General features: G+C 33.4%; 1 protein-coding gene across 4 annotated transcripts in view; it reads right to left on the bottom strand.

The window, feature by feature from the left end:
* Nucleotides 1–2,906: 2,906 nt before the first annotated feature.
* LOC126971643 (acyl-CoA Delta-9 desaturase-like) overlaps nucleotides 2,907–13,717 on the bottom strand; it is a 46,306-nt gene continuing 35,495 nt past the window's right edge. For all 4 annotated transcript variants that reach the window (XM_050818007.1, XM_050818008.1, XM_050818010.1 and 1 more), the window contains 3 exons: nucleotides 12,182–12,312; nucleotides 6,851–7,056; nucleotides 2,907–3,621 (listed from right to left, as the gene is read on the bottom strand). In XM_050818007.1, coding sequence (XP_050673964.1) covers nucleotides 3,150–3,621; nucleotides 6,851–7,056; nucleotides 12,182–12,312 — 809 coding nt within the window. In that variant the 3' untranslated portion in view covers nucleotides 2,907–3,149. The remainder of the gene's footprint in view (nucleotides 3,622–6,850; nucleotides 7,057–12,181; nucleotides 12,313–13,717) is intronic.

Here is a 13,717-nt window from a genome sequence, read left to right as displayed (position 1 = left end):
TAATTAATATAGATGTAATACTGTTTTTTACTATATGTATATATCGTAGGTATATTATAATAACAATAATAATAATATTGACACACTTTTTACACAAATTATCTTGCCCCAAGTTAAGCATTTATAACCTGTGTTATGTGTTACAAGACAATGATATATTTAATACAATATACTTACTTAAACATACATAAATTCATATAAACATAAATTTAAACATCCATGACTCGGAAACAAACATTCATATTCATCATATAAATGCTTGCACCTACCGGGATTCGGACCCGCGACCTTTAGCTTTGTAGGTAGGATCGCTAACCACTCGCGATATTATAATTTCACTTGTGATATTATAATAAAACGGTAAATTGTCAATCGACTTTATCTTACAATTTAACACTATAGTTATATTATAATTAAAATAGGTATATTACAAATGAAGTTAGCAGTGTGAGACGTCGAGCTTTCTGATCGGTAAATTTTTTTTTTCATAAGCAATTTGCAAAGCAATAATATTAAACATTGCAGCGTGTCTCCAATTTTCCATCGGAAATTATTGTTGAAATAGTGGTCTCAAAGGGATGGGATGGTCCCATTGACCAGCAACGTATCCCTTGACCTCTGGTGTTGAGGATGTCCATGAGCGTTTTCCTCACCACCATCAATGACGTGAGGCACTTGCCCGTTTGTCCCCTCTTATGTTTAAAAAAATCTTTAGTAGATATGATACATATGATAAGGTAAGCGACAACTACGACACAGCACTAAACTGAATGAAAAATGGAATAAATTTATCAAAATAATGCAATGTCTTCGGTCCTCGATATATCTACTAAGTTTGAACGAAATCTGTCCGTTCAAAGTGTGTACAAACATATATACATACAGCTGAAGCTAAAATAAAGCGTGTAAAAGAACATAAATTAAAAACTTGTGCTAATAAATAGTAATACATTGATAAATTCGTTTGAAAAAAAAAACTTTACTGAATATCAACACTTTTCTCACATAATATTTCAAAACAAAACCGATACATTGAAACTATGTATTTACATGTGACAGACACATGTTCAAAAAATTTTGTGTAGTTCCCTAGTATGATAGCGCGTAGAGTATGGCTGGCCGCCATTTTAGTGACGTCGTAAACGTGAACATAATTTTAAAAAACTAAGGCAAAGCAATTATTTGTTAATAAAGCTCGAAATTAATTAATAGGTACTCGTAACGATGAGAATACTTCGCTCCTTCATCTTATAGAGATATATATCATGTAAATTAATTGCTCGTTCCCATCCGAACATTAATGAAGTGATGATACGGTGATAAGTAATAAAGATTGGAATATAATTTGGTTTATGAGGCAAGTATCTAATTTAAATTTATAATTTTATACTTTACCTTTCCTTTATGCGACCACGCACCCGAAGACGGAGTGTTGGTAGGATTGACCGACGATCTGGTCAAGATCTGCGGAATACGTTGGATGAGGGTAGCGCAGAACTGATCGTTGTGGAGATCTTTGGGGGAGATCTTCTGCTGATGATGATGTTGATAAACTTAATAATAATAAAAATGAAGATTTTGGCTAGTATTATTATTATGTCTGCACGACTAATATCATTTGAATCTAATTCGAGCTAAGTAACATTAAGATATTTGATATTATAAACCAGTTATATTTATATTATTACCAAACGTGTTTTAAATTTTTGCATCAGACATTTACCTTTCATCAATATTGCGGAAATATTTAATAATTTTGTTGTGTATCCAGAATTTAAACCTCTCTAATTTCCTTCTGTGAGTCCCCGAGAACCTTGGAAACCATATTCATAGTGCTGCAATATCTTTACAAGGCTTAGATTTCAGAAGTAGGTAATCACAACTTTGTTCTCTTTTACCCCAAGAACTATAAAAACAATATTCATATAGAATCTTGAATTCGTTGTTTATTTACAACAGAACCTTGAACAAAACCATATTGTAGAAATCATAGTCGCTTTGTAGCAATCTAGTATATTAATAACCCATCCCAAATAAGTCCTTTGAAACCCTGAAAACCTTAAAACGAGATCATCCATATAACATACTACATAGGTATATTTTTCGCTGCGGCCATCTCATATTTTGCAAATGACCCTAATTCATTTTATGGAAATCCGAGATTTTGGGACAGCGCACCGATTGGAAACTGTTAGGTGACCAATTTTGGTTTGACAATATGTGCGTTAGCTAGTGGTTTAATAATCAACATACTAAGGAGCTTGTGTGAAGCGTGGCTGATTTTGTACGACTTGTCCAACGAAATCGTTTACAACAACAATAGATTGGCTATCCTTTTCTATCTCGCTGTCTCCTTTAGATATGTTCGTCTCTCTCGCTCGCTTTGTTCATCTCCACATACGCACATGGACATCATTCAGTGCGTGTGTCTTGAGAAACCTATGATTCACTCCCATCGTATGTTATAATCACTAAAGCTTATAATGTGTATCATATCAAAATATAATATATTAATCCGGAATCACTACAAAATACGTATTAAACATGAATACGTATAGGAAAATAAGGTATGAGACGAGCAGGACGTTCAGCTGATGGTAATTGATAGGCCCTACTCATTACAATTCAGTGCCGTTTAGAATTCTTGAAAGACCCAAAAATTCTGATCGGCACTATAACTGCGCTTGTCACATTGAGACAAGATGTTAAGTCTCATTTTCCCAGTAATTTCACTAACTACGGCGCCCTTCAGACCGAAAGCCAGTAATGCTGACACATTTCTGCTCCATGGCAGAAATAGGCGCCGTTGTGGTACCCATAATCTAGCCGTCATCCTGTGTAAAGCAGCCTCCCACTGGTAAATTATATATGTTGAATCCTTTTAGGTTGTTAAATAAAAGAAATAATCTATATCTATTATTTTATTACTAGAGTCTCATATTAAAAGTCTTGTCCGTACAATCTTTTATCTATATAGGTATCATCACCTTTGGCCTTAGTATTTACACAAATAAATAAGTTATCAATGTATTACAAATCCAAAACCAGACAACAATAATTTAAATAATCTATAATATCACATCGTGGAACTTGTATAAGAATACTTTTCCTGTATTTGGTATCGTGCAATATATAAATATTACATGGAATTATTGGGTTTTATCATTCGTATCAATTATTTCTTCGTATCCCCATTCTTCGTGCGAGCCATCACCTGTTCTCTTAACTCGTTTCTCTATGACCTCAGAGGATACAGTCTTGAGATCATAAGCCCAACCAATCTTTGCCATCGTATCAATAAATAATTTAGTAAGGTTCAGAGAATAGTTTCCCAACTCGGCAGTTTTATAGTCCCAAGGGAAAACGTGATGGTAGTTGTGGAAGCCCTCACCTAAAACGACCAGCGACACTGATTTTGTTTCGACTGGGTTGATGTTTTTGTCGTACGGTTTGCTCCCCCACTTATGGGCTGCAGAGTTGACCAGCCACGTAACGTTCAGTACGTAGACATATCGGAATACTGCACAAACGAAGTACGCATTCCAGATGGACTCTCCCCATAATGTCGGAATGTAGGTGGGCAGAATGAAACACGCCAGTGGCATAAGAATCAAGTAGTGCCTGAAACAATATATTGTAAATTACGCGACTGTAAATTAAATTCCCTTGTCAAACAACGAGAGGAATTTCTAATATATTGCTTTTTCAAAGTATGCGAAAATAAACATCTTGTACGCGATGGAATGGTTGTTAATATAGACAAGAGAATTAGTATGTATGTATATATTGAAAAGAGCGCAAAAAAAAAGAATGCTGGGAGAGTTTCTTGCGCCGCTTCTTCTCTCTCAGAGCGCCATTTGTTTCCGAAGTGGTAGTAGTCTCTAGTAGTATAAGAAATGACATCAAAAAGAATTCTAAAGGAATCAATTTTGAGAAAATAAATGCCTCTTATGCCTTTTATTGGCATCAACACATTCACAAATATTCCCGAGCAACGTATTCTGGTAGACTAATATTCGGATTGCAATCGGATTAATTACTAATACCACAGAGGATATGGATTAAATACAACAGAATATCAATAAGATTATAATAAAGTATATGGAGAATACTTTGTCATCCTATTAAAGCTATTGAAAGTTGCATGAGAACTACCTTCTTAAAAATCTATACAAAATCTTATATATTTTTACTAATTGTTCTTGAAGTTTACTAAAAACTGTATAGGAGGGCTCAATAGTAATATTCAAATTCAAATATTTTTATTCAAAATAGGATGTGACATAGCTTTTTGAAAGTCTAAAACTACCGCCCATTCCAAAGAGAATGCCTCAGACCTGAGCAGAATGGGCGCTACAAACTATACTCTTTTTTTACAATTCTTTTGAATATCGTAATACTGTAGTTTTGAACATTTTCTGGGATCTTGTTGTAAAAGCATATACATCGCCCCACAAAAGACTTACTAACCCGACTTAGCCGAGCGGTAGGCATAACAAGTTTATGTTTGTTCCTCGTGTTAACATTATGATTGTCACATTTTCTAGCAAATTACTCAATATGCTTATGACCATAATATAGAACATTATCAAGAATATATTCAGAAGCAAAAGTCAAAATTTCTTTAAATTTTTCTATTAATGATTCTTTAATAACTTTTAGAATATACTTGAACAGGACAACAGACGTTGTAATTCCTCTGGTGTTGATTGAGAGTGTGAGCGGCGGTAATTACTTATTAGTGGATGTACTTTTAAAAAAAAAATGATGCGATCAGTGCGAATGTTCACCTAACCACCAAGTGAGCCTCGTGCGTCCATTCTCAACGCGTTGCCCCCGGTTCAATCTCGCCCGCCACTTATCATATTCAAATTCAAATATTTTTATTCAAAGTAGGATTCAAAATCACTTATTGAACGTCAATTCATCCATTCAAAATAGACTGCCTTCAGAGCTGAGTAGAATAAGCTATTAATAGGCTAGTTTCATTTGTCAAAATGAAATTGTGAAAGTTTGTTATTTATTGTGTTTTTATCACAAGAAATACGAATTCAATACTAATTTGTTACAAAAACATGAGATGTATTTATATTTTCCAAAATAAAATCAAAGCTTTATATGTGTATGTCACGTGACCGAAAACGCCGACCGCCATTTTGTGACGTCACTATAGCAGAAACAATATATTTTTAGCAACACACCATTGATACAGTCTATGAAAGAACATTTTTATTTTTATTTAAATCAATTGGATTGCACTGTACATTCAACGTTTCTTTGTTTATGTTATTATGACGTCACGATTATGGTGGCTCCGTTTTTGGCGCGACTATTTATCGTTTAAGTTTAAAACAACTTTTCCTGGCATAAAGTGTAATTATTTTGAGAAATTAAAAGTACCAGTTGGTTATCATATCTTTACGATCATTTTTTAATATATTAAAATAAATCAGAGAATACCCTATTATGTTGAAGGTTTTCAATTTTGTTATTGATTTTTTTTTATTCATTTGTAAATCTTTCAGCGATACAATTGAATTAAATATTAGATACACTATTAATCTTACACTAACCATAATTAATTAATCACAACTTTAACAATAAAAATTTGTAAATTTAATACAAACAGCTGAAAAATACAAAAATAAAACGTAAAATATTATAGCTGTGAAGATTTTATATGAATGTTATCACAAGAAATAAACGAAAAACTAAAGAAATTATAGTTTTACATAAGTAGTGCTTCTAATAATTAATTAAAATGATTAACATTATTTTAGTTGTCACTAGCATTAAACTAGGCCGCGCCTGTATTTATTAGCTTTATAATATCGGTGACGCTCTTGTGACTGCTCTGGAGGTCTACTCGCACAATCGACAACGATATATTCGGAACGATACGACAAAACTCCGGATATATCGCACTTACCCTACTCTAACAAATGTTCGTATTCCATATCCTTTATCGTAACAACATCGTAACCATAGACTAATATTATGATTTTTTTACGATGTTAGAGCGAATGAATTATGCGCAAACCTAAATATTATCTGGGCTATGTCGCTGTTAAGTGTCAAAAGTCAAAACATAGCTTAGACGCTAAGGATCATGACAGACTCTGCACCACCAATTTAGTATCATTTACACATAATGTAAATATTAAAAAAATACGTAATGAATATAATATGACCATTTAAAATTGAATAAATAATACAAAACTTGCGGATAATAAAATATAAAAAAAAGTTCATAACTCAACCCTTCTCGTCGACTTCCTATTTCTCAGGCGGCCATTTGCTTTACTTTCTACGCATAAGCGATCAACAAAATGACTTAAATTACTTGGAAGTAAAAAAATCCTATTGAATAGTAAATCACAGATAATTATTTTAATAATATTTATTAAGTATGTATATTGTATGGCAAATATATCTATACAACTTTAAACGATAATAGCAACGACAGCCTAGTAGGTGTCGTTGAGATTATCGTAAAAGTGACGTGTGAGTATTTGCCAAATTCGAATATTCGTCTCTGACATTTTCAACTAAGAGTAGGGTTAGGACCGATAATATCGAAAAATGTTTCGTTCTTTAAATCATCGTTTCGACATTGAATACGATGTAACTAAGAGTAGAATTCGACACGACTAATGCCACGATATATCGAATATCGATTTTAGGAGTAGGCCCCCTGGTTTTATAAAACCAACCACCATTACCAAGACTCAAACGTGCTGATTAAATACCTTCAAGTGACCAATGCATTCTCGCTTGTCGCACTCTTCCTATTTTTTTTCATACTACCGTGAATTTATTTTGAGCAAACTGCGTTTTATTGAAGACTTACTTCTTTTGGAATCTTAATACAGGATCAGCTCGTAGGTCATCCAATTCGATTGTAGGTCCCTTAGCTTTGATCTCGGGGTGTTTTCTGACCAGCAACCAGCCAATATGGGAGAAGAAGAAGCCTCGAGTGGCGTTGTGTGGATCTGCGTCAGTTTCCGAGTATTTGTGATGCATTCGATGGTCGCGAGCCCAATCTAGTACGGAATCCTGCAAAAAGATTAGAATTTTATTATTTTTTGTATTAGAGGGCTCTTTATTGGCTCACAATTTGATGAACCACAGTAATAGACATTTGATGCGAGAAAACACTCTTGCTATCAACATTTTGTAGGCGCTAAATGTCCGTTTTGTTTACACATCAATAAACTTGTTATAATATAAAGTTGTGATGTATGTGTTTTTATGAAACTAAGGGACGAGACGAGCAAAACGATCAGCTGATAGTAATTGATACGCCCTGTCCATTGCAATGCAGTCCCACTCAGGATTATTGAAAAACGCAAATATTCTGAGCAGTACTACAATTGAGCTCGTCACCTTGAGACATTAAGTCTGTTGTGTGTTAAGTGAGATGTTGTCTCATTTTCCCAGCAATTTCACTAGGTACGGCGTCCTTCAGACCGAAACACAGTATTGCTTACACATTAAATCACGACAGAAATAGGCGCCGTTGTGGTACCCATAATCCAGCCGGCATCATGTGCAAAGGAGCCTCCCACTGGTTTGATGTGTGTTACCGACGGTGAGCTCTTGTATTTAATATATAACCTGAGTAATATAATACCGGAGCCGTCCAAGTAATGTATGAAATATTATTTGTTACTTTGCCTAGGTTACCATAAGAGCTAGAATCATAACAATATGATCACTTTAAAATTACAAAAAACGTAAAACTTTTAATAATTTATCCTGTTCCTTCAAGATAAAATGAATTAAGTAATTCGAAATTTTAATATTTAAAGCTTTTATAATATTGGATTACATTAGTTCTATAAATGACGCGATTCTTATTTACACTTATAAGGGTGGCGCGAAATGATTTATGGTATGAATTTAAAAGGATTTGAAATTTTTTGAGAGCGCTTTTGCACTACGTCCGATCCTTACCCGAGAAAAAAACAGGTCAAGAAATCTCGGACTGAATTCGGATATTGCTTACGCACTAGTCCGATCTCTTATCCAATTCCAAGCAATTCAGGGGCCACTTTTTGGCATGCGGCATTTTAGGCGAAACCACACCAGAGCATTCACGTCGTTGATCATAAATCCTTTCAGTCGACGACAACTTCTGGCAATGCTATTATACGTACGAAGGCGCAGAAGAAGTAAAGAATTCTGGGTGCAAATCTCTTGGTCGACCGACGATAAAAGGAGCTTTTTTCAATCACCACGCAGTGTTACGTCAATACGACAGAAAATTTTATAATTACTACCGAATGAGTGTGTCCACTTTCGATTTTATTTTACATCACATAATAGATCTATCATAAAATATTCTAACATATATTCTAACATCGTTCATAAAATATTGTTTTTCAAATTTTATTTGTGTATTAATCCTAGAAATGAGGGTTATCACTTTAAAAAAAATATAACATATTGTTTAGATTTACAAGAGCGACATCTCAAGTAAATTTCCTAATATGCAAATATTGGGTTTGAGCAGGTTATCAACTGTAAAGTAGATCCTGTAGATAAAGCCACAACCTGATAGTTTAACAAAGCAAACAGAATTTTATAACGAGGCGGTACTCGAACGGTTAGCTCAGTTGGTTAGAGCACCGGCACGGAACGCTGGAGGTCGTGGGTACGAATCCCGCATAGTTCATAAAATTTTGTTTTTCAAATTTTATTTGTGTTCAAATATTAAGCTGAATAATCCAGCCGCAGAGGTGAAGCGTAGGACACAATAATTGTTATAAATTAAATGCATATTTTTCTCATAACATCTATAACTATAACTTTGTAATCAAAATAGTGATTGACAACAAGGTGCGACGATAACAGTAATTCAAGGCATATCAGAATAATATTGCCGCTTATTTTAAAACAGATAATATTATCTATCTCGTGTGCATTTGTTTTTCGATTACCCAAAAATACAACAACACGATTTAATGAACTTTAGTGTCGATGTTATATTTACCAGTAATAATCGTTGCTATGATAACAATATGTATTATATTTGATAGAGGCTTTTAGAATATTAAAGTCTTAAATTAAGGATTGATCTCCGCTCCGCTTCCACTAGATATCGCAGGCGTAGTCGCAAAGTGCGGCAGCCTTTACTACGCCCAAATGGACGAGGCAGTCTCGAACAATGTGTGACGTTGATGTACCACATGTTCAGTTAAACTTTGCTAATAATTGAAAGGTTGCGTAGTAAAACATTGTAAAAGAATACTACAAGAAATAATAAAGACATTGGGATCTGAAATTTATTAATTTCAATGCAAAATAACACGAAGCTTATGTATCGAATTTTGAAAGATACCATTGAGTGTCAAGATGCTACAATAAAGAAGCTATTGTTCTAAGGTAGTGTAGTATCTAGCTGATGTAGAGCAGCGGAAACCAATCCTTAATCTAAGTGATAGCTGGCTCTTAGAATATTAAAGATCTGGCTCATGAAAGCTGGCCCAAAGAAAAGAAAATAATGAAGACTTATGTTCAGATGAAGAAAGTAGCGGCCTCCATGATGATTCCAGTAAATATGATAAAAGTGCAGTTTTTAATATACAAACATTGATATAGTTTAATTGGAAAATTTATTGAATTAGGCGTTACTTTGCGGAAATCCATAATTATACAAATGATTTAAGTTTTCTTTAGTGTTAATTCCGCCAATATTTGTTTTTAAAACAATTCGACACGACGAATTGTTTTAAAAACAAATATTGGCGGAATTAGCAATAAAGAAAACTTAAATTATTTGTATAGTTTAATTGGAACAAATCTAAAAGTAAACGGCTTGTTTTCGTTTTAGACCCACACTGCTATATTTTATCCATTAAATAGAGAAGAATTTGCAGGATATATATTTGGTCTGCATCTTACGGGTATATTATTTATACATACATAATAGCTTTTAGGGTAAATGTATACACTTCTATAATAAAGTCTCAGCCATTGTTCAGGCATTGTCTATAAATAAATTTAAATGTTTTATAAAAAAATGGCTCTGTCGTAAATCCTATTACTCCACTGCTGAATATCTAAATGATCGGACAGCCTGGGACTAGATTGTGATTATTTTATAGCGATAGAAATGACTGTACATTATTGTATATTTTTATTGAAAAGAGCGCAAAAAAAGAATGCTGGGAGAGTTTCTTGCGCCCCTTCTTCTCTCAGAGCGCCATTTGTTTCCGAAGCGGTAGTAGTGTCTAGTATATTAGAAATAACATCAAAAAGAATTCTAAAGGAATCAATTTTGAGAAAATAAATGCCTTTTATGCCTTTTTATTACAAAACTTACTTGATTATTCAACGTTAATAAATTGCCTACAATTAAGAAGACTTCATTAGCTGGCAGCCCATAAACTACACTAACGCCCCCCTGTCAATGTCATTCAAATGCCAAAATAATCTTATTATTCATTTATCGTTTGACAAAAGTACGCGATCATTCGTATTGTGACTGATCACAGAGAAAGTATTCGCTCACGTTCCGCATGCACAGATAAGCAATTATTGTCTGTACAAGTTCAAAGATAATTTATGTCAGAGGTCGTAATGCTGCATGAAAATTTTACATAACAAGCCGTGCATTTTATCTTTGGATGGAATTATTTACTTACTGACTTGTTTATAATTAAAAATTATAGTCGGTGGTCGAAGGTTAAGCTCCATTATCTGATAACAATATATTACATATTATGTTTCATACACTTCACTTCCTAATATACACTTTAAATCTATGAGCCCTTTGGTATAGTGGTTACGAATACTTATCGAGCAACGGGTGACTGTTGGATCCTTGTTGGAAACATCCAATAATTTGCCATTGTATGTTTCATAATTGCAGTCAACTCTGGGAAGAAGGAGGTCTAATAAATAAAATTCTCTCGTAGAAACAAACACTTTTAATGCGGTGTGGGTGGCCCAGTGCAGCGTATTGGTGCAGTCATCTTTTTATTTATGCGTCAACGAGGACGACCACTTAATTTTAATTAAACTTATCTTAACTTTTTGTTTATATAAAACACTTTTAAAGGATTAAAACGCGTGTAATTGTAACGGTTTTTACATTAGATGTTTGCGTAAAAGTTACATTTTTATCTGTGAAGTGAGATGAAGTGAGTCAAAGATAGTATTTGTCACAGTTGTCATTATTGGCAAATACTATCTTTGACTCACTTCATCTGCAGTCCCCCTGAAAACGAGATCTGGAAAGGTCTTGAAACGTCGGGTTAAGTAAAATAAAAATGTAACTTTTACACAAATAAAAATGTAAGAACCTTTACAATTAGACGCGTTTTAATCCTTTAAAAGTGTTTTATTTAAATGTGTAACACTCGCGTTAATAAAAGAAAATTAACTTTTGTGACAACCCTACCAAAATAGGTAACAATTTTGCCCGCTCTTAAGAAGCTTTCCCTCTGTACCTATTATCTGTACGTATTCTTATATAATATGTATGCCATATATTTCCCTTTGTATTGTGAATGTGAATGAATTACTACGTGATCAAACCACGTTTGTATGGATTTAATCTATTTATTTCCAATGTTTCTCCTCAAGTGAATAAAAGGCATAAAAGGCATTTTTTTTCTCAAAATTGATTCAGTTGGAATTCTTTTTGATGTTATTTCTAATATACTAGACACTACTACCACTTCGGAAACAAATGGCGCTCTGAGAGAAGAAGGGGCGCAAGTAACTCTCCCAGCATTCTTTTTTTTGCGGTCTTTTAAATAAAAAATAAAACATTCTACTGTGATTGCTATTGCTATAAAATAAACATAATCTAGTCCCAGGCTCTCGGATCACTAATCAGCTGTAGAGTAATAGGATTTACGACAGAGCAATTTTTAAAATATTTAAATTTATTTATTAATAATGCCTGAACAGCTATTATGTATCTTACGAGTATGAAGCCTACTAGAATTAGTTTCAGGCATTTCTAGTGTTATAATAATGAAAATGACAATTAAGAGCAAAAAGGTGATGATTTCTGTGAATTTTCATAAAATATGTACTGAATATGAACAGTAATAATATTTATTTCTATATATTTTTCTTTGAGAGACTGTCTAGAATCAAGCTGAATAAGCTTAGCATTTTAACGAATATTCACAAAAAAAAAATTGATGCAATTCAATACACTCACTTGGAAAGCAATAGTGTTGAAAACGGTGAGCATTATGCGGAGTGGGAGCTTGGCTTTGTAGGATTTGTGGGCCCAGAGCCTATGAGCACCTGCAGTTATTCCTAAGCCTGAAGCGAGGTACAGTGCCACAGCTGTAAAATAAAAATGAAGATTAAATTATACCGCTTATTGAGCATACAGCGGCAAACAAGGTGTTTTTAGACAAGTTTTTTGGTGAAAATATAGCATTTCGAGCTATGAACACTTTTTAATCCTGTTACACATATCCTTAAGTCTTATTTGTAGGTTGCTAATGCTTGCTGTTGGTTGTAGTTAACACTCCAGAGCCTTTTTGAACTACCACTTTTCCTTGCAGTTAAACAAGTTTTTTGGCTTGGCATGACGCATTATTTTAGTACAACTCTCAGAAAAGTTATTCTTATAGCTTGTACTTTTTTGTGTATGTATATTTATTCACATTAGTAATGAATGACGAAGATCGTAAGCATATAAACTGTTTTCCACGCAAGAATTTTGAAAATATTGGCTTTGTTACATAGATGGCGGGCCGGAAGCCGTGAACTCATATCGCTCAAGGTCGCTGGCATTTAGTGTCGCCTTAAGCAATCAGAGCGGAGCTAGGTTACTTCTCTTGCACAAGATTGTTTTAATTCATCATTAGAAACATTTTTAATTTATTACAAAAATGATACAATTCTCTTTACAAAAATAACAAAACTATGTCATGTTACATAGTATTGGTAAACGGTAAATAATTTTTTATACAATTTTGATCTAGTTTGAATGATTAACATGGCTCAAACTGTAAAAGTTAGTGGTACGAGTACTTTGGTGACTTTTTTCGCAATGTCTATTAAAGAAAGAAATGTAAAGAAAAATGAAATAAGTAACAAATTTAAAAGGCTTATTACAAAAAAGGGGAGATATAACATGATACTATCTGTAGATGACACACACTGTAGACACCCTTCCCGTCAAGAGGAAAATTTAGGCAATAAACAGTCGGGTTTCAGTTTATCAAATAATAAAATTAATTTTGTAATATGTTTTAAAGTGAAACTTATATTACGTCGTCTCAAACTTTTTCGTCTGTGTGTTGCACGTCGCGTGACGGTCGGGCGGTACTTATAGTTCGCAGCAGCTGACCGTGTAGTGTATAGACTATTACTCATTTGTGCCATTCACCGCAGTGCATTCCACGCTATTTTCTTTGATTTTGTCAGTGTTTTATGTAAATATTATTCCGAAAAAATTTATTTAAATATCTATAATGTGAAAAAAATTTCATTTTTACTGTAGTTTGTTAAAGTCAAAGTCAAAAAATCTTTATTCACTGTAAAACTTTATAAGTTATTTAGTGCAAGTCAGGATGAAGTACAAAAGTTACAATAGCATTCAAATGAGTATAACAATATTCATTAACAAAATTTAGAACATTAATTCCAACTATCTTTATCATTCAAATAATCTTTTACACTATAATACGCCTTAGATGTTAATTTATTTTTTACGATACATTTAAATTTTTTAATAGGT

Source organism: Leptidea sinapis, chromosome 24 (genome assembly GCF_905404315.1).
Source record: "Leptidea sinapis chromosome 24, ilLepSina1.1, whole genome shotgun sequence".
Taxonomy (NCBI): Eukaryota; Metazoa; Arthropoda; class Insecta; order Lepidoptera; family Pieridae; genus Leptidea; species Leptidea sinapis.
Note: the sequence above shows the minus strand (reverse complement) of the source record. Positions and strands in the feature narration are given on the sequence as shown.